The sequence below is a fragment of the Theropithecus gelada genome, chromosome 10 (genome assembly GCF_003255815.1).
Source record: "Theropithecus gelada isolate Dixy chromosome 10, Tgel_1.0, whole genome shotgun sequence".
Lineage (NCBI taxonomy): Eukaryota > Metazoa > Chordata > Mammalia > Primates > Cercopithecidae > Theropithecus > Theropithecus gelada.
The window spans coordinates 80101794-80123638 of record NC_037678.1 but is presented as its reverse complement, the minus strand read 5'-3'; the positions used below and the strand labels follow the sequence as shown (position 1 = coordinate 80123638).

At 41.1% G+C, this 21845-nt stretch overlaps 1 protein-coding gene across 2 annotated transcripts in view; it reads right to left on the bottom strand.

Moving 5' to 3' along the window:
- PLCB1 (phospholipase C beta 1) overlaps positions 1-21845 on the bottom strand; it is a 753090-nt gene that overhangs the window by 112210 nt on the left and 619035 nt on the right. For both annotated transcript variants that reach the window (XM_025399458.1, XM_025399457.1), the window contains exons 24-26: positions 15394-15526; positions 12121-12174; positions 7309-7528 (exon numbers count right to left, since the gene is read on the bottom strand). In XM_025399458.1, the coding sequence (XP_025255243.1) occupies positions 7309-7528; positions 12121-12174; positions 15394-15526 (407 nt within the window). The remainder of the gene's footprint in view (positions 1-7308; positions 7529-12120; positions 12175-15393; positions 15527-21845) is intronic.

The window sequence follows — 21845 nt, the reverse complement described above, 5'->3', positions numbered from 1 at the left end:
TCTTTTCTTTCTTTCTTTTTCTTTTTCTTTTTTTTTTTTTTAGCCAGGCTAGAGTGCAATGGCATGATCTTGGTTCACTGCAACGTTCACCTTCCTGGTTCAAGTGATTCTTCTGCCTCAGACTCCCGAGTAGCTGGGATTACAGGCATGCACCACCACCCCCGGCTAATTTTTGTATTTTTAGTAGAGACAGGGTTTCTCCATGTCGGTCAGGTTGGTCTCGAACTCCCGACCTCAGGTGATCCTCCTGCTTCACCTTCCCAAAGTGCTGGGATTACAGGCGTGAGCCACCATGCCCAGCCTGAATTATCTTATATAGCAGGAAGTCATTGTAGCCAGGGCATAAAGACATTTCTTTAATCAGTTCCAACCACCCCAGCAGAGGCAGCCCTCATTGCTGACCATCCCCCCATGTGCTAGGCACACTCATATCCAAGTAAGTCAGTATACCCATCTCCAGCTTACATTTGAGGAAACCGGGCTGTGTGAGATAATCGGTCAAGGACACAACATGGAGGCGCAGTAGTGCAACTTGCCCAAGGCCAAAGATTACAGGGGCAGACGGGCAACACCTGTGCTCTTAAGAGCACCACAGCATGACTGCGTGCCATGTCTGGACCCAAACTATTTTCGAGTAACCTGTTCTTCACATTATGTAGAAAGATCACTTGAGATGATGAATATTAAAGAAATTGGTGTGATTCATTCCAATTTTGTACTCTGTATTATAATCTGTAGCAAACAGGGAAAGAGAGATACAGTATTAGGAACAGGTCGGGTGTGGTGGTGGCTCGTGCCTGTAATCCCAGCACTTTTGCAGACCGAGGTGGGCAGATCACTTGAACCCAGCAGTTCAATGTCAGCCTGCGTAGTAAGACCCCATCTCTAAAAAGAAAAAAAAAAATTAGCCAGGCCTAGTGGCATGCGACTATAGTTCCAGCTACCCTGGAGACTGTGGCAGGATGATTGATTGAGCCTAAGAGGTCGAGACTGCAGTAAGCTGTGATCGTGCCACGGCACTCTAGCCTGAGCAAAAGAGCAAGACCCTGTCGGAAGGAAGGAAGGAAGGAAGGAAGGAAATAAGGAAGGAAAGAAATAACTTCAATGGATGTAATGTCCATCCATTCATTTATCTGAGGTGTTTTCAGGATTTTATTGCATATCAAGAGAGATGGAAGACAGATAGACATAATCAGACCCACTGGCTTTGCCACTTGAAGAAAAGCTCCTTATGACGTATCTTTAGATACTATGTACTAAGGGATTTTTTGGTTTTGTTTTGTTTTGAGGGACAATACAAAAAACAAAAAACAAAAAAACAAAAAACAAGTGAACAATATCTCTGCATCTTCTACAAAAACAAAGTTGAAGGCATTATCCCCTCTGCTGCTTGTATAAGATCCATGAAATTAAGTCTGTGGCAATTTAATACTAGGAAAATTCTTGTCTCTCTTGGAAGAGTCAGCAAGTTTCCTTTAATCAGGTAAGGAGAATTATCAAACCCATATTCCTTTTCTCAGAAGCTAAGAACTGAATTCAGTGTTCAAGGACTGAGATAACATTAAATGGTTGGTGCTGTCTGGTAGAAACAGAATGAGAACTACATATGTGATTCCCTTCATAGACGTAATTTCAAACTTTTAGTAGTCACTTCAAAAAGCAAAAAGGAATGAATGAAATTAATTTTAATAATATATTTTATTTAACTTAATATGCCCAAAATATCATTTCAACATGCAATTAAAATAAAATCAACAGATATATTTTAGATATTTTACATTCTTTTTTAAAAAAGTGAAGTCTTAGATATCTGGTGTGTATTTTATAGTTATAACATATCTCACAAGCAACATTTCAAGGACTCGAGAGCCACCTATAGCTAGTGGCTCCCATATTGGGCAGCAGGTCTAGATAATTTGTGCAAAGCTCAGTCTATGCCTGTGTGCGGTTTCTCTTTCTATTTTTGTGGGATTTTTACATACAAATCTTCTATGATGTTACTTCAATATTCTATTGGAAGTTTGCAGGATATGACTTGTAAGTACATACAAAAATGAATAAACAAATATGTACAGTGAAAGCAAAATAAATCTTGTGGCCCCAAATCACTAAGCTAAAGGGAAAAGTCAAGCTGGGAATGGCTTAGGGCCAAACTGCCTCCCATTCTACTCAAAGTCACTCCTCTGCTCACTGAGATAAATGCGTATCTGATTGTCTCCTTCAAAGAGGCTAATCGGAAACTTCAAAAGAATGCAACCATTTGTCTCTTATCTACCTATGACCTGGAAATCCCCTCCTAGTTTCCGGCTTCCGTCTTCCTGCCTTTGCTTTGAGTTGTCCCGCCTTTCCAGACAGAACCAGTGTTCATCTGGCATAGGTTGAGTGATGTCTCATATCTCCCTAGAATGTATAAAACCAAACTGCTCTGACCACCTTGGGTACATGTCGTCTGGACCTCCTGAGGCTGTGTCACAGGCACACGTCCTGAACCTTGGAAAAATGAACTTACTAAATAAACTTGCTAAATTAACTGTCTCAGATTTTCGTACATATGACTAAAGTAGAAACTCAGGAGAAGTTTTAGGCCAAGCTTTGCTTGAACTGGCTATGTAACTACAGGTAAATGATAATACCATTAGCTTTCAGCTTCCTCCTTGAACAAGTGACAAATATCACCTAGGTGGCCCTTAAGAAATGATGATTTTACTACTTTTTAAAGCCCAAGTATTAGGTTTTGATAGTGCTTTCAATTTAAGCATGTGTTAAATCATATGTCACAATATAAATCTAAAAAATGCATCTTATCTCTATGACTTGGCATCAAGAGAAGATTATTCAGTAAAGGAAGGATGTAATAGTTTGTCTTATACTTCGCTTATTGACAGGTCACTTACATGCTTACATAGTTTCAGGGTAATTTATAAAGTTTTCAGTCAAAGAATGAAATTATATTTCTCAGTGGCAATTATTATCAGTCAAGCTTTTGAGATAATCTTTACTGAGAAAGCTGATGACAATGATTCCAAAAAAGTTTTGAGTAAATGTACAACTAATTCTACATAAAATTTCCTAGAGTTGTGAAGATCATTGGATTATCTTTGGCAATACATTGTCCATTGGTTAGCCAACCTATGAAAAATGGGCTATCTGATAAGAGTAATTTATATACTATAGTATAGAAAATTAAGTGGAGTAATAATTTCAACTTAAAAGGCTTTTTTAAACTTCTCTTGATGCTACAATTCATTAAAATGCTATATATATATATATATATATATATATAGAAATGGAACTAAGGGATTCTTTTGCTTTTGAAAGTTATAAATCTTCTAAATGATACACCTTTATTAAAACCACAAATAACATTTTATTTTAAACATAAATATTATTTTAAAATTTTATTTTTTAAATGTTATGAGTTGATGTTTAAAAAGACTTAAGAACAATGTCTTACACAATGCTGTTAGTGCTTAATAACTGAAATTAAAACTATTCTTGACAGCTAAATAAGCCCTGAGGAAGACAAGAACTGTCTGTGCCCTAAAAAGATAACAAAATGTAAAGTCACTGCATTTACTTCCATTTCCCTAATTATTCAACTTTGAAGAAAACATTTTAATGTAAAAATTAACACTGTTGATTAGGGAACTTCATGCTGTGAAACATTATTTATTGTCAAGAAGTTCATACTATATACCTGCAAAAGATGTTCAAAGAAATTTCAGGAATCTAAATTTAGAAGAGAAATCTCATAACATTTGGGATAGTTAATGAGGGAATTTATTTGGACATAGTTATTTCATGCATCTGTTTGTTTTGTTGTGTAGAGATAGAAGATTATAAGTATAGGGACCAGAAGCAGTCACTGGTCTACAGAGATGCAGATTCCAGATCTGCTATGTCATCGGACACAAGCAGTATCTCAGGGGGCAACATGCCATGACCTCACTGTCACTACAGCCTTTTGTGTTGCATGTGCCCCTGGCCAGGTTACTTGGCCTTGCTGAGTTTTAGGTCCTCTCTTATCCAATGTGGGTGACGCCTGTACCTACTTCACAGTGCTGCTGTGGGCAATATATGGAATAGTACATAGAAGTGGTTAGCACATGTACTGGGTTAAATAACATCCCTGTAAACTTCAGGTTCTGCCCAGAACCTCTCAGTCTGTGATCTAACTTGGAAAGAGGTTGTTGCAAATGTAATAGAATGAGGTCATAGTGGATTAGGGTGGACCTGAATCTAATGCCTGGTGTCTGTCATTAGAAGAGGGAAATTTGCACCAAGACACACCTACGCAGGGAGAATTCATGTGACAATGGAGGTACAGACTGAAGTGATGTATCTGTCAGCTAAGGAATGCCAAAGATTGCCAGCAACCACCAGAAGTGAGAACAAACAAACAAACAAAAAAGATTCCTCCCTTAGACTTTTCAGAGATCGCATAGTCCACTGACACCTTGATTTTGTTTTTTTGCTTTGTTTTGTTTTGCTTTGTTTTCTTTTGTCTTGTCTTGAGACAGAGTCCTTCTCTGTTGTCTAGGCTGGAGTGCAGTGGCACCATCTCGGCTCACTGCAACCTCCATCTCCTGGTTCAAGCAATCCTCCTATCTCAGTCTGCTGAGTAGCTGGGATTACAGGTGTGCGCCACCATGCCTGGGTAAGTTTTGTATTTTTAGTAGAGACAGGGTTTCACCATGTTGCCCAGGCTGGTCTCAAACTCCTGGCCTCAAGTGATCTTCCCACCTTAGCCTCCCAAAGTGCTGGGATTACAGGCATGAGCCACCATGCCCAGCCGACACCTTGATTTTTGAATTCCTAGCCTCCAAAAACTGTGAGAAAATACATTTTTATTGTTTTAAGCCATCCAGTTTGCTGTACTTTTTACAGCAACCCTAGGAAACTGATATGACACATATGCCCAGCACTTCGTTGACACTCAATGAAATGCTATTCCAGGACTGAGATCAGTCCTTGACAGGGTATAAGAGAGGAAACCCCCTGTGGTCCACCAGACCCTGTGTCCACAAAGTCCCGTGATAAGCTATGATGAGCAGTCCACATGTGGGGTTCTGAGAGCACGTGACACTCTGAAATCCACACGGCATCCTCACATTTGGAAGCAGGTCTCTGTTGGAGTGAACCTGCATTGTTCACACAAGAGTCTTGCAATTGAAGAAGGGCCCTGAGCCCAGAGAATCCCAACTGCCCTATGTCATCATGGTGGGAGCTAAGCAGAAGGTACAGGTTTTTGTGTGAAGTGCTTGGAGATGGCAGCTGGGAAGGGAGGTAGGGATTAGACCAAAGAAGGCCTTTCAGCCACCCTTCAATTTCTAGGATGCTCCTGAACGATTATAGACCGGGGCCCATCAGTGGAAAGTCTGTGGACCAACAGCATCAGCAAACCTTAGGAGCTCGTTAGAGCTCAGAAGCTCAGTCCCTATGGAAGGAGGCCCCTGAGGCAGAAACTCTAGGGTCAGGCCCAAGGGTCTGTGTTTAGCAAATATGCACACTGAAATTTGAGATGCACTGATGTAGTCTAGATAATGGAGTGTCATGAACATATTTGGTGTGGGTAACACCATGAGTTTCATTCTCTAAAGGACACCTGGGAATTGCAGACATAAAAGCAGGCTACTCTCTTCAGGCCTCTGACCCCATACCTTACGCTTTTTTAAAAAACAAATCAAGAATTCATCCCCTTCTCTCCATGTCTACCACCTTCATCCTAGACCAAACCACCATCGTTACTCAGCTGGACTCATGAAAAAGTTTCCTAACTGGTCTCCCGCTTTCACTCTGAGCCCTTGATCCTCACTATTCAGAGTGTTGTCTATGGAACTGCAGAATCAGCATCACCTGGTGCTGCTCAGGCCCCAGTTCAGACATGGAGTCAGAACCTGCACCCAACAAGATCCCGGTGACTCATATCCATTTGAGATGCACAGCTCAAGGGTCTTCCACACAGCAACTAGATTCATTTCTCCGAGACTCTCAAATTTCACTATATCAATTTCTTTCTTCAGTAGCATCTTATTGCACATTCAATACATTTTGAACTGTCGCTTGCTCCAGCTCTAAAGAACCTAGCAGTGGGATTCTTTCCTGTTTCTCTGATCTCATCCTGTTTCACTCCTTCATGGTTTACTATGTTTCACCCACTTTGCCAGCTTTACTGTTCCTGGAACAAGCTCATTGTTTTTCCTGCCTGAGGGCCTTTGCACTTGCTGTTTCCTCAGCCTGGAATAAGTCTCCCTAGTTCTTTGCATAGCTGACCAGGCCTTATTCTTTCTGTGCCACCTTATTGCAGATCAACATGTCAGAAGGGATCACCCATCTCTAGTCATTCTCTATCCCATGGTCCTGTTTATTTCTTTCCTTAATAGTACTCATCATAGCCCGAGATGATGCTGTGTGTTTGTTGTTTATTGTTTACGTTGCCCACATTACCACGTTAGCTATTTGAGATGATTGGGTAGGTCATGTTTATTGCTGTGTCCCCAGGGCACGGTAGGCACTCAATAAATATTAATTGAGTGAATGTGTGAGAGATGCTTCTCATCATCAAGGTTTGGGTACATGGGGCTGTGGGAACCCAGGCCCAAACATAAGAGTCACCTGTGTAAGGCATTATACATTTCAGACAGGGTAGCAAAGGATAGTCAGCTTCTCTTTTCTATAAGACCAGTTGTGGCCGGGTGCGGTGGCTCATGTCTGTAATCCCAGCACTTTGGGAGGCTGAGGCAGGCAGATCACTTGAGGCCAGGAGTTCAAGACCAGCTGGGCCACCTGGTGAAACCCCATCTCTACTAAAAATACAAAAATTAGCCAGGTGTGGTGGTGTAATCCCAGCTTCTTGGAAGGCTGAGGCACAAGAATCACTTAAACTCTGGAGGCAGAAGTTGCAGTGAGCCGAGATGATGTCACTGCACTCCAGTCTGGGTGGCAGGGCAAGACTCTGTCTCCAAAAGAAAAAAACAGCTGCCTCTCCAAATAGGTTCTAGGTACCCAAGGCAAAAATCTCATACTCATGGCAGCTGTAATACAGGTAATTAGTTAATTGGAATTGGGATCACCGGCTAGACTCACGGGAGGACTTCCTGCATTTTTATTCTCAGAATTTGGTCAAATAAAAAAATTCAATCCACAAGCAAATTTGGGCTAAGGTACCTCAAAAGCTGTGGAGAACGGAGGAGGTTAAGTGGCCTTCTTGCTGTGGTCCAGGTCCAAAAACATGATATAAAACATTAAAAATCCATGTTAACGACTCTTCATGCTATGAAACAAACTAAAATTATTCATTGAACTTACTTTTTCTTACTGTCCTTTTTGGCGGACTTTTCCAAAGCTGCTCTCCTTCTCAAGTAGTCATTCTGAATTTCATTATACTTGGTAGTGTGTTCTTTGATAAGGTCAGTGGTTTTCTTGTGGTGTCTCTTAACCAGGTCTTTCATTTCTTTGTAGTGCTTCTTTTGAAGTTTCACAAACGATTTCTGTTGCTTTAGCTCTTCGATGGTCTGTGCTTCCACTTCTGCAACAAATGAATGTGAAAGCTAAGGGAATGGGAGGGCTCAACGTCCAGACGGAAAGAGGAGTGGCCACCTTCTTAGGAGGAAACGTTTGATCTTGCTCAGCTGGAGTTTAAGAGCGACGCTTGATGTCAGCTCTATCTGGGTTCCAGTCTGACTCTATCACTTGCTAACTTTGAGACTATGTTATTAAACTTCTCAGAAACCCGATTGCTTCATTTGAATATATATATTTTTAGTTTGGGTTCCCTAGAAGCAGAATGCGAGATGGGGATTCAGGTGCACACACTTTACTGAGGGACTCTCAGAGTAGGGGAGCCAGGGAAACAGACGGGGCTGGGGAAGGAGCTGAGCAAGGGTGTGGTCTCAGAAGGATGGAGTCTGGTCTCTGCCTGATCCCATGCGGGAGTGCTGGAGTGTGAGTTGTACCACTGAGCTGGTTTTATCTTGAGGCAAGAAGGTGAGGTTCTTGCATGTTTGGGACATTCAGTGCATGGAGGCATAACCATCTGGAGAGGGGGCTTCCTTTTGGTTGAGGGCAATTTTGCAGAGAAGGACAAGTTATGAGCTGTTAGCAGCTAACTCTCACCACCAGCCAGGAGACGGGTGCACCAGCTGTACAAGGAATCTGGGCAGGGCACCAACAGCATTGCTAGAAGGATTATAATACTTCTATAACTTTACAGGGTTGTTAAGATGATGAAATAAAAGAACTCACAGAAAGTATTTAACCCAGTTTCTGGCACTGTGCCTGTGGAGGCTTAGAAAATAACTGTGCAGGTTCTACAGCACCATTTCTAAAGGTACCATTTATAGTATAAACATCATAAGTTTGTACATTTATCATAAAAGCATATAGCAGTAAAGTGTCTGAGGGAAGATCTCTTATAATTTGCACAAAGTCACCAGAGGCTTACTAGCGGGCCACATTACTATATTATTTTTATTATTATTTTCTTTTTTGAGACAGTCTTGCTCTGCTGCGCAGGCTGGAGTGCAGTGGCACGATCTCAGCTCACTGCAACCTTCACCTCCCGGGTTCAAGTGATTCTCATGTCTCAGCCTCCCAGGTAACTGGGATTACAAGCATGCACCAACACGCCTGGCTAATTAGTTTCTATTTTTTGTAGAGATGGGGTTTTGCCATGTTGGCCAGTCTGGTCTCAAACTCCCAGCCTCAAGTGATCCGCCCTCCTTGGCTTCCCAAAGTGCTGGGATTTCCAGGCATGAGTCATCATGCCTGGCTGCTTTTTTTATCCCATGCTGAGAAAACTTTTAAAGTGATAGGGCCTGACCTTAAAACATTCTGGGCCGGGCACAGTGACTCATACCTGTACTCCCAGCACTTTGGGAGGCCCAGGCAGGTGGATCACCTGAGGTCAGGAATTCGAGACTAGCCTGGCCAACATGGTGAAACCCTGTCTCTACTAAAAATACAAAAATTAGGCCGTTGCGGTGGCTCACGCCTGTAATCCCAACAATTTGGGACGCCAAGGTGGGTGAATCATCTGAGGTCAGGAGTTCGAGACCAGCCTGACCAACATGGCAAAACTTCCATCTCTACCAAAAACACAAAAATTAGCTGGGCATGGGGGCACATGCCGATAATCCCAGCTACTCCGAAAGGCTGAGGCAGGAGAATCGCTTGAACCTGGGAAGCAGAGGTTGCAGTGAGCCAAGATCGCGCCACTGCACTCCAGCCTGGGCGGCAGAGTGAGACTCTGTCTCTAAATAAATAAATAAATACATGAAAAAATAAAAATGCACAAATTAGCCAGGCGTGGTGGCAGGCGCCTGTAATCCCAGCTACTCGGGACAATCACTTGAACCCAGGAGACGGAGGTTGCAATGAGCTGAGATCACACAATTGCACTCCAGCCTGGGTAACAGAGTGAGACTCTGTCTCAAAACAAAACAAAACAAATCTGTATTTTACTGATATATTCAATCAATTCTAGAATGTGCATTTAAAAAATATGGTAACATTTCTGAAATCAAGATGCATCTTATGGTTGGTGGGGTATTACGGTGGGTCAGTGCTTTTCTTTTTTTAGCAACACATGAGCATAGAATGCTTTACAACTGATGGTATCTTAACTTCGGTGAATTGTCATTTATATGGACCTAGATCAAGTCATAGTTCACGTTTCCATGCTTTGAATTGAATGTCCTGCTTCTGGGAACAAAAAATGTCACCATAAATATTTAAAACTATCAACTGATTCAGAAATAATATATGCTGTGAGTAACAAGAGACCTGAATAGAAAATTAGATGTCTAGTGAATAAACGTTGGAACTAGAATAATAATTGATGCTATTAAATGTTAAGGTCTTTAAGCAATAGAAATATGTTTCCTTTTCTTATACTGTGTCTATTCTCCTGACATTCAATTTCTTTTGAGAATGAGGCCATGGAGAAAACCAGGTACATTTATTTAATGGTTTCCCTCAGGCCCAAATTGACTCATTATGGTTGCATAATAAGTTATTACATTAAGAATTTATAATCCCAAGGAATTGCTGCATTCTTGGTGGCAGATGCAATTCTATTTCTTTAAAAGTGGTTTACAGCATATCAGCTATAGGCAGTTTGGAAATAAGGCTCTAGATGTTCTTACCTATGATTAGAAATAAAGCCACATAAACTATTATTTTTAAAAAGTCTGTAGACGAGAGGCTGTTCCTTAGAATATGCTCTTAAGTATAAAGGTAATGCCCACTTATATAAAGACACAAATATCATTTATAAAGAAGCCACCAAGATATAATCACAGCTAATGTATTGGTACAGACCATTGCCTTTTGTCCATTCATTTACATTCTTTTAAATAACATTAAAATCATGTTCTAGGAACATTTCTGTCTCTTGTTGTATGCATTAATATGGTATTGTTTCCCATGAAACTAAATCTATTTTTTTTTTTTTTTTTTTTTTGAGACAGAATTTCATGCTTGTTGCCCAGGCTAGAGTGCAATGGCGCGATCTTGGCTCACCGCAACCTCCGCCTCCTGGGTTCAAGTGAATTTCCTGCCTCAGTCTCCTGAGTAGCTGGGATTATAGGTGCACACCACCACAGCAGCTAATTTCGTATTTTTTAGTAGAGATAGGGTTTCTCCATGTTGGTCAGGCTGGTCTCGAACTCCTGACCTCAGGTGATCCACCCCCTTGGCCTCCGCAAGTACTGGGATTACAGGCATGAGCCACCATGCCCAGCCTAGAACTAAATCTTTTAAAAACATGTTTTGTTGGGAGGGGTGTGGTGGCTCACGCCTGTAATCCCAAAACTTTGGGAGGCTGAGGCGAGTGGATCACCTGAGGTCAGGAGTTCGAGACTAGCCTGGCCAACACGGCAAATCACCATCTCTACTAAAAATACAAAATTTGCCAGGCGTGGTGGTGCATGCCTGTAATCCCAGCTATTTGGGAGGCTGAGGCAGGAGAATCGCTTGAACCCGAGAGGTGGAGGTTGTGGTCAGCCGAGATTGCGCCACTGCACTCCAGCCTGGGTGACTTCATCTCAAAAACCAAACCAAACCATATTTTGTTTTTTTTTAATACTTTCCTCAAGTAATTTTTCTATGCACATTTTATGCATTTCTTGATGAAATACAAATACATACATCAAAGTGCATAAATCATAAATGTAAATTTTTGGTTTGTAAATTTTTCCAAAGTCAATGTGCTTCAATATCCATCACTCAGGTCAAAATCAGAAGTTTGCCAGCATCCCAGAAGTCTTCCTTTTTGGTTCCTGTCTCCCACCAAGTATAATCCAAATCCAGGTTTCTATAGCATGAATTAGTTTTGTCCTTGAAGTTAGTGTATATGGAATCCTACAGAACATGCTCTTTGGTGTCTGGCTTTTCTCCTCAACATTATGCTTGAGTTTTATCCAGGTTGTGTGTGCCTTGAGTTTATTTATTCCTGCAGCTGCCTCCTGTTCTATGCTAGGAATTTATCACAATTTATTTACCTACCTTACTGCTGATGGACATTGGGTCGTTTCTAGATTAGGCCCTTACCAGTGGTGCTGCTTTTGATGAACATGTGTGTACATTTCTGTTGTATATTGAGCTGAGTATTATAAACATTTTTAACATTCCACTACCTACTGCTAATTGTCCTGCACAAAGCTTATACCAATTTTAGTTCCACTAGTTTATGTGAGTAACCAAATATAAAATAATTCCAAACTGTATCACAGTTCTGAAAGACTGTGCATTTTATGCTCACAAATGGATATTCTTCATATCTAAAATATAGTTTATTGTTGGCAATTTGGGAAGACAGGCATTCTTGCTCACTGGGTTACATTTCCAGCATGAAACTATTCTTTGATGCTGAAATAGCTATCTTGTGAAACTACATTATTTTTATGCCAGTAGGGTTCTAGCTACAAAGTATGGTTACTTCTCTGTGATGATATCATATCACGTAGACTAAACTAAAAGTGTACGTCTGTAGATGTTTTAGAAGAAGAAATATTAATGACGTTATTTTTCAGATACGAATGGAAATTTCCTCTCCTCTAAATACTTCCACTGTGTAATACTCAGCTGCTGAATTCCACGGGGGGAAAGGGTGGCATTTACCTGTTAAGACACTCTGAATAAGATCTTCTGTTTTGGCAGGTGCCTTTACAGAACCTGTAATATAAAAGATAAAATAAATAGCCTCTTCAGCTTTTTAAATTGTATTTTTCCTATAAACAAACAAGCAAACAAACATATTTGGGCCTTGAATCTAAATCTCTTTTCAGAGAAATGACAAATTGTGTGAGAAAATTCTTTATAAAAATTATGCTTAAAAAGTCTTTATTTGCAGCTTTGAGACAAACCTAATTAAATGTAACATTAGGCCAGGTGCAGTGGCTCATTCCTGTAATCCCGGCACTTTTGGAGGCTGAGGCAGGTGGATCACTTGAAGTCAGGAGTTCAAGACCAGCCTGGACAATATGGTAAAACCCTGTCTCTACTAAATATACAAAAATCAGCAGAGCATGGTGGCAGGTAGTTGTAATCCCAGCGAGTTGGTTGGTTGAAGCAGGAGAACCACTTGAAGCCAGGAGGTGGAGGTTGCAGTGGACTGAGATCATGCCACTGCACTCCAGCCTATGTGACAGAGTGAGTGAAAGTCTGTCTCAAAAAAAAAAAAAAAAGTGGTGATATTATATGTCCCATTTATAATGAGAGAAAAGAGAAAAGACATCCACCTGGAAGCAAAACAAATTCAGTTTAGGCAATGCTATTGCCACCTTCTGGCAAAATCAGGAATGACAAGTGGCCTTTTAGAAGTCAAATGTTGGGAGGCCAAGGCCGGTGGATCACCTGAGGTCAGGAGTTCGAGACCAGCCTGACCAACGTGGCGAAATCCCATCTCTACTAAAAATACAAAATTAGCTGGGTGTAGTGGTGCATGCATGTAATCCCAGCTACTCGGGAGGCTGAGGCAGGAGAATCGCTTGAACCCAGGAGGCAGAGGTTGCAGTGAACCAAGATCACACCACTGCACTCCAGCTTGGGCAACAAGAGCCGAACTCCATCCCAAAATAAAATAAAGTAAAATATAAAAGTCAAATATTGACCACTAGGCAGTAATAACTTACAGGAAAGATTCATTGGTGAATGTTAAAATCAGTAAGTAAAAGTTTAAGGAAGAACAGGATATTTGCATAGTCTCAAAGTAGCTCTCCCAATATATCTAACAGGGGAAAATAAATAACTTTCAGTGGAGAAACCACCTTAACCAAGTGATCCCATATCATCAGTGATGAGACCCAGCAACAATGTATATCCGTGATGTGATGCACTGAGAAGGACGAGTATCACTTGCGTGGTGCTCTTGTCAAAATGCATGCCCTCAACCTAATCATGGCAAAACATCGGACCAACCCAGACTGAGGGACGTTCTACAAAATAACTGACTAGAGTTCTTCCAAAGTACCAAGGTTATGAGAGACAGGAAAGACTGCGGGACTGCCAGAGATGAAAGGAGACGAAAGAACCATGACAATAACATACAATGTGGGATCCTGCGTTGGAATCTCGAACAGTAAAAGGACATTAGCGGAAAGCAAGTTAGTCCAAATAAAGTATGCGGTTCAGGTCAGAGTATCGTGCCAATGTTAGTTTCCTGGTTTTGATGATTGCCCCATGATCCCGTGAGATGTTAACGTTAGGGGAAGAGGAGGCTATTTTTGAATGTATTCTGTGCCATTTAAAAAATGTTTTCCGTAAGTTAAATTATTCCAAAATATCAAGTTAAAAAAGTTAAATGTGAAAATGCTAAATTCTCTTTTACTTTCAGGAACACATGACTATTTACTCACACATTTAAATGATGGATTTATATTTCAGAAGCACTCAAGATGTTTGTATTTGGTATATAAAACTCTTTATTTGAAAATTTACTTCTTGTTCATAATTAAGTCATCTTCTCACTATTATTGACTTTGGCAACTTTTTTTTTTTTTTGAGATGGAGCCTCGTTCTGTCACTCAGGCTAGAGTGCAGTGGTGCAATCTCAGCTTATTGCAACCTCCACCTCCTAGGTTCAAGCGATTCTCCTGCTTCAGCCTCCTGAGTTGCTGGAACTACAGGCATGCACCACCATGCCAGGCTAACTTATGTATTTTTAGTAGAGATGGGGGTTTCACCATGTTGGCCAGGTTGGTCTTGAACTGCTGACCTCAAGTGATCTGCCTGTCTCAACCTTCCAAAGTACTGGAATTACAGGCATGAGCCACCATGCCTCGCCAGCAACCTTTTAAAAAGCAGTTCAAGCATGTCTGATACAAATTAAATATAATTCCTTTTTTTTTTTAATTTCTCATTCTCCCCAATGAGAAATACCCTTCCACCCTAAATAAAAGATCTGGATCTATTGGCGCTCTGACCTAGTATGACAAAGAAAGGAGCTCCTTTCCACACCTTCGTAGAAGGAAATTCTGTTCCCTTTTGTTTACTTTATTAAACCAATTCAACAAGAAATTATCAGGTACATGCTATTCTCCAGCACTGTGTGATGTACAGAGGAGGCACCAAACTGAAGTCTACCTAAGAGGCCTCCCATTTACTGGAGTAAACAGGACATACACACAAGGAATAGTTACAGAAAGCTGCATAAGATTAAATGTCAAAGTTAGCTGCATAGAAATCAAAGGATTTTTTTTTTTTTTTTTGAGAAATGAGACATGAGTGCGGCTTTGGTTGGAATATAGGAGCTAAAAGCAAGAATGTTAGTATCATCGGGAATTGTGTCAGGCCTAAGTTCACTCTTCCCTGGCTCTGTGGCCTTCAATAAGTACTTTATTACTTGAAAATGTCAGCTTATTCATCTGCACAATGGGGACAATAGTAGAATCTACTCTCTGGGCCTGGTATGGCGAGGGGTGGGAGCAGGAATTGAAATGATCCATATGAAAGGCTTAGCAATGTGTCCAGCACATAGCAGACACTCAAGGATGTTGAAAAGAAAGTTGGAGAAAGAGGGAAAGGAGCCCTTAGCACAGAATTAATGAAGCAGGCCTAAGAATGCACTTCTAAGGCATGGTTGTTTATAAGCTGCTTGGAGAACTCTTCTCAAACCGTGCCAGTAGATGGGTTATAATTCATCACTAAAAAAGGACACAGGAAACCTGGGTGATTTTTTTGTTGTGGTTTAATAAGTTATCTGTAGAGCCAGATGAGCACATATGAATCTCTTCTGGCCTTCATTCATCAATTGCACATTGTCGGAGCACCTCCTAAGTCCACACATCTTTCCCCACTTAATGCTTTAGCTACCCACATCACAGCGCCTCCTTCAGTCGCACTAATGAACTGAAGGATCTTGCTCACGTTGTCCGCTCTTTCCAGATGGCTTACCTGGAGCTGGCTGGCTGTGGAGAGCCTGGGAGGGTGGCTTGGGTGTCAGGGATGTAGTGTGATTCACCCCGTTTTCTGCTGGAGTTGTTCTCACTTCACTTGGAGTCTCTGATGGTGTTTCTCCAGGATCAGCCTAAAATTAAAAATATCCTTTCATTTTCCACATTTCTTTTTACTCTTTTCTTGCCTTCCTAAACCGACAAGGCTACATTTTGCAGCATCTTCACAATTCTTTTGGAGTTGGAAATATCAAATTTGATACTGCCTGGAAAGCAGGGTTTAAACAGCATAGTGTTGAGCCATGACTATGGGAGGTTAATTGTATTAAAGTCTCCAATTTTTACACCAACCTATGTCTATGCCTGTTTGTGGTGCCCTTCCACACTGACTCTGTACTAGACTATGTGATAGGCTTTGGTCCATCAGAGAGTAGCAAACTTGATACAAAAGGCCCTCGCAAATTTTTCCACTGTTTCTCAGGGCCCTATTATAGCAATGGAGAATGAGAGGTCTGAGTCATCCTGGTCTCTCATCCAGCTCTTCTGGAGGAGAGCTGAGTCATCTTGGTCAAGGATGTCCTGGACCAGCCAGTCCCCAGCTGAGCACACACACTTGAGTGAGCCCAGCTGAGATGAGCTGAGTCTATGAGTCTGGTCTGGATCTGCAGACCTGCCCAGCTGACCAGATAATGCATGAAAAATAATAACCAGTTGATGTTATAAGCCGCCAAGTTTGGGGTTGTTTTCTAGAACGAGCTAATTGATATGATGGATAAGAACACACATTTTGGAGCACAGCTTCCTTGGGTTCAGATTCCCGCCCTGCAATTTACCAACAGTGTGATTTTGGATGGTTCACTTAACACTCTGTGCTTCAGTTTCTTTATCCTTATAGATGAAGACATGTGTGTACTGGGAATCATAATATTATCTTGTTAGATTGTTGAGATGATTAAATAAGTTAATACTTATAAAGTGCTTGGAATTGTTTCTGGCATAGAGTAAATATGTGGATGTTAAATAATGTGAAAGTTGTCAGAATCCAAATGGAGTCCCTTATATTAAAACAACAACAACAACCCAACAAACCCTGACAAAAAGAGCCAGGGAATGTCATAAAGAGAAGGTTCTCACTCATAAATGCCTGATAAGAAAAACTCTCACAAAAGACTCTGCAAAAACCATCACCTTGTACAAAGGCCATAACAACTTTACACAAAAAATACTTCTGTGAGGACACCTGCCCAGCAACTCCCTGTCCAGCCTCGGACTGATGTCACTCTTGTTATTGATCCTTGTAGCCAAGCATAATCATCTCAAAACAATTATGTAATCCTCCTCATTTACCCTTTAAAAACCTTTGTCTTCCTTCCCTCCCTGACTACGCACATAATTTAGTACGTCCTATTCTTAAATAATATCATTTTCTTTTAGAGGGCATCTCTGTTTGTTATTTATGTTGACATAAAACAAATAAAATATTTAAGCTTGTGGAATACTACCAATGAATAATAATAATAAATGCATTGAAACATTTCCCTCCAGCAGCTAATTCAACATACCTTATACAGAGTAAACAGTTTAAAAATGTTTGTTGAATAAATGCTGATCCTTATAAAATAACTGCCTACATATACTCTTTTAATGTTGCTTTTCAGTGTGCCAAATTCTCTGTAACTCTTTATCAGAATTGCCTTCCAAGTCCCTGGCAGGTTTTACTGACAATGAGGCTATCCCAATGTTCTACTTTGTAGCACATTTTAAAAATACATTAGGAAATACATTTTTCCAGAAGCCGTTTGGAGCCCAACATTGCGACATTTTGGCATGTCATTAGAGATGAAAAATTGTCCTATAATAACATTTTTATAAAAAGTAAGATAAGAGTGAAAATAGTGACACTGATTGTTACCAGCGGCTTTTAATCTGTTCCCCAAATCATCTTTAAAGCATCTTCCAAAACTGCATTAAGTGATGGCAGAACTTATTTTAATTCAACAGATCATCCCTGCTTGTTTACTACAGCCTGCTGAGTGCTGGATGAGCCCTTAGTAGCAGTGGCTGGACATCAATTAGGGCAGACAGGAGCCTAAACAAGTAACCGGGGCAGCCTGTATAGGTCACTATGGCAGAATCTTTCTTTTGAAAAATGACTGCTTCTGATGGGTAAGTGCCAGTATGGTCACACTATTTAGTTACATCCATCAGAAAAATTCTCCCTAGAATTATATGCAAAGGGAAAGGATTGTGTGTTTTGTTCAGCAAGGCATTGCAAACTGGAAACTCATGGTCCCAATGGGATACATGGATGCATTTTCTTTGGCTCATCCAATGTTGTCAAATCTTTTAATTAAGGTGATTTTATACTGAAACAATGGATTTCTTGCTTCCCTTGAAAAACTAGATTTGACTACCTGGGGCCTATACACCCACAGTGGGTGGTTCTTTGTCTTAAATATAGCAGCGGTAACGCTTTCCTGGCCTCCCAGCTGAAGAGGGTGCCCTTGGTTACCAAACTCAGCTGCTTTAGAAAGCAGATAGGAAGATGTCCCTGTTTCGTGGGGATCTGACCTTTCCCGTTATATCCAAGTCGGTTTCTAAAACCATGTGGCGAATGAACCAGATTCTTCCCAATGTGACAGTTCACTAAAATTAGCCCTCTGAAAAAGGATAGAAAAAAAGAAAATTTTGATGGAGGAAAGAATGGAAGTTAGGGAAAACCAGCTTCTGTGAAAGTAATAATGGTGGCTTTTTTTTTTTTTTTTGGCAACTAAAATTAGTGTCTTGAGGTGTTAGGCTGGAGGTGCATTCAAACTGGATCCAACAAGTTTATTGTTAGCTTTGTATTGAGTTTTCAGATACTCCATGTAGCTGTACGCCCTTGGGAAACCAAGTTCAGTTGTCAATTTGAGTCAAATAAAGGAAAAAATACATCTCTGCTTATCAAGGGCATGTGAGACAAAGCCTCCACCTTCCAAAAATGGACGTAAAATATAAAATCAAAGATATTTTTTAAAGCGGATAAATGTTAAGTAAACATTCAGGCAAATACTTTCTGGTTGCAGTTGGGGATGAAGGGGTCACCAAGGGTTGGTGCTGGACTTTGAAGTAGGCGTTGGAGAAATACTTAGTCCAGGTGTCACACCTGGAGATGTCTCTATGTAGAGTAGACTGTGTCACTCTAGGGACACAATCCCTAAGGATACTATTCACACTGCAGAGTAATAGGCAGTTAATGTAAGTGATAGAAACCAGTGAAGTGGACTGGATTTAACGCAATAGGGCAAAGTGAGGTCATGTCCAGAGCAGGAGAGAGACAGCCTGTAAATGGGGCAGTTGCTGCTGTTCATTTTTAGCCTATTGCTGTCCAGGTTTTGAGAAAAATGGAAAAACTAAATTTTTGAGTGAACTCTCCCAGTTTCCAGTCACTGAGAGGCCAAACAGAGAACATCTTCAGACTGCATCTGGCCCAGAAGCTGCCAATCTGTACCCTCTGCCAGGAGGAGCAGAGTTTGCCTGGGACTCTGAGACGGTGCAAGAGTGAGCCATGCATCCTTAGCAATGCTGAAGGGACAGGGCTGTGCTGGGAACTCAGTGGGCCAGGAGCCAACTAGTCTGCAGCCCACAACTCCTTACCTTCTCACCCCAGTGCCCAAGCAAAGGCATAGAGAAGAGGGTCAGTAATGAGGACATTAAACACTGGGCTAAGGAATTTGGAGATCCTTGCATAGACTGACTCTTGCCAGGGACCTCGTATGATTTTCTAGAGACCAATGTTATATACAAGTTAAGTCAGTGGTCCCCAGCCTTTCTGGCACCAAGGACCAGTTTCATGGAAGATAATTTTTTCATGGACCAGGGGGAGAGGAGGTTACTGGGGGGATGGTTTCAGTATGATTCAAGTGCGTTGTATTTATTGTATACTTTATTTCTATTATTATTGTTACATTGTAATATATAATGAAATAATTACACAACTCACCATAATGTAGAATCAGTGGGAGCCCTGAACTTGTTTTCTTGCAACTAGATGGTCCCATTTGGGGGTGATGGGAAACAGTAACAGATCATCATGCATTAGATTTTCATAAGGAGTGTGCAACCTAGATCCCTCGCATGTGCAGTTCACAATACGGTTTACAGTCCTATGAGAATTGAATGCCGCTACTGATCTGACAGGAGGCGGAGCTCAGGGGGTAATTTGAGCGATGGGGAGCACCTACAAGTACAGATGAAGCTTTGCTTGCTCGCCCACCTGCCACTTCCTGCTGTGCAGCCCAGTTCCTAACAGGCTATGGACCAGTGCTGGTTGGGGACGCCTGAGTTAAGTAAGATTCTTTAATAACAAATGTATGTGACTGATGTTTAAACTTTTTTGCTAATGGCTGTAGATAAACTTTTTTTTTTTGAGATGGAATCTCACTCTGTCACCCAGACTGGAGTGCAGTAGTGCAATCTTGGTTCACTGCAACCTCCACCTCCTGGGTTCAAGTGATTCTCCTGCCTCAGCCTCCTGGGTAGCTGGGATTACAGGCATGCACCACCATGCCCAGCTAATTTTTGTATTTTTAGTAGAGATGGGGTTTCACCATGTTGGCCAGGCTGGTCTTGAACTCTGGACCTCAAGGGATCCGCCTGCCTCGGCCTCCCAAAGTGCTGGATTACAGATGTGAGCCACCTCGCCTGGCCCATAGATACAAATTTTAATTGACTACATTTACCGAATGGACACTGCGATTAGAAGTGGCTGTAGGTCATCCTGGGTTAGATACTGTTATATATAATAGCTCTTTCACAGCCAGTCAGTGTAGGCAACACTCACAGCACCATAACATAGCAAAAAAATCGGAAGTGTTATTAGAAGTCTTTACCAAAAACTTCATTAAAAGTCATGTAACTTGCCAGAGGTCACACAGGAAACTGTGAGCAAGTATTTGAATATGTACTACATGGTAAAGATTAAATTTCTCTACTGCATCAGTCCGCTCTATGATAACAGCAGCTTAAGGAACCGTAATAATAACTTGCTGCTGAGCTAGAGATGTATACATGTAAACATAATTCTCAAAGAACTACCCTGTTGCACTAAAAAGGCATCCGTATATACAAAGTTAAATAAGTTAAGCAAAACAATGGCTGAAAAATGAAGAAAAGCACCTATAGGAGTACAATACTAAAATTGAACTTTCTGATATTATGATTGAAAGATCAAATAATTCCCACTATACGAATCTGTAAGCCAGAGGGCAAAAACCAAATTCCTTATCCCACTCAAGAGAATCAGCAGAAGGCAATACTTTATTTCTCCCCCATTATTTGTTTTCATGAGTGAATAAAAATCTGGTACTGGAAATTGTGATAGAAACAGAACCTAGGAATGTCAGTTTTCTTAATTTGATTCAAAGACTTAAATTCCAATTAAGCAAATATCAAGGAAAGAAGGTTCAGAAGGTAGTAGTACTTTAGTTGCATTAGCTAGATTTTGCTCAGGTGGGTAGCAAAAAAAAAAAAGTGCAGAATGAACCACAGAAGTAAGTTCCTGCCCTCTAGTGGTTAAATGAAATCATTGCAATATCTTTTTCTTCAAAATATGCCTAACTTGAATGTTAAAATTAAATATAAAAAGAATTTATAGGCTTCCTAATTCCAAAATGAACAGAAGTGCATTGAAAATAGAATACAGATGGAGCAGTAAAAGGGTAACTGAAAAGATCATCTTTATAAGTTTTATAGAAGGAGGAAAAGCTATTTGATGTACTGGTTGAAAAGATTTCCATTCTGGGCATTGAAAGTTTGGATCTGAGCCGGGCGCGGTGGCTCACGCCTGTAATCCTAGCACTTTGGGAGGCCGAGGCGGGCGGATCACAAGGTCAGGAGATCGAGACCACGGTGAAACCCCGTCTCTACTAAAAATACAAAAAATTAGCCGGGCGCGGTTGTGGGCGCCTGTAGTCCCAGCTACTCGGGAGGCTGAGCCAGGAGAATGGCGGGAACCCGGGAGGCGGAGCTTGCAGTGAGCCGAAATCGCGCCACTGCACTCCAGCCTGGGCGACAGAGCGAGACTCCGTCTCAAAAAAAAAAAAAAAAAAAAAAAAGAAAGTTTGGATCTAATGGCTAAGCAGCAGAGAATTAGGATTTGGAGGATTTAACTGAATGGTTAACATGGTAAGTGAAGGGTCTTTCAAATATCATATGTGTTACTGGGCTATTAGAGGTGTTGGATCTTGCTTTCCTCGTCTGAGTCATCTAAAGAGTGCAGTTCCTTCTGTGTAGCTGATTAGGATGACAGCATCTTCCTTTGGATGGGCACCACATGGGTAAGAGGCAAGGCCATCAATTTTTCCAGCATATTATGGGTGAGTCTCATAATTTCATCATGCAGGAATCCACTCCACTGAGGACAAATATTGTCATAAAGTAGCTTTGTTAGAGCCAGCCTTTCCCTTAAGGAGG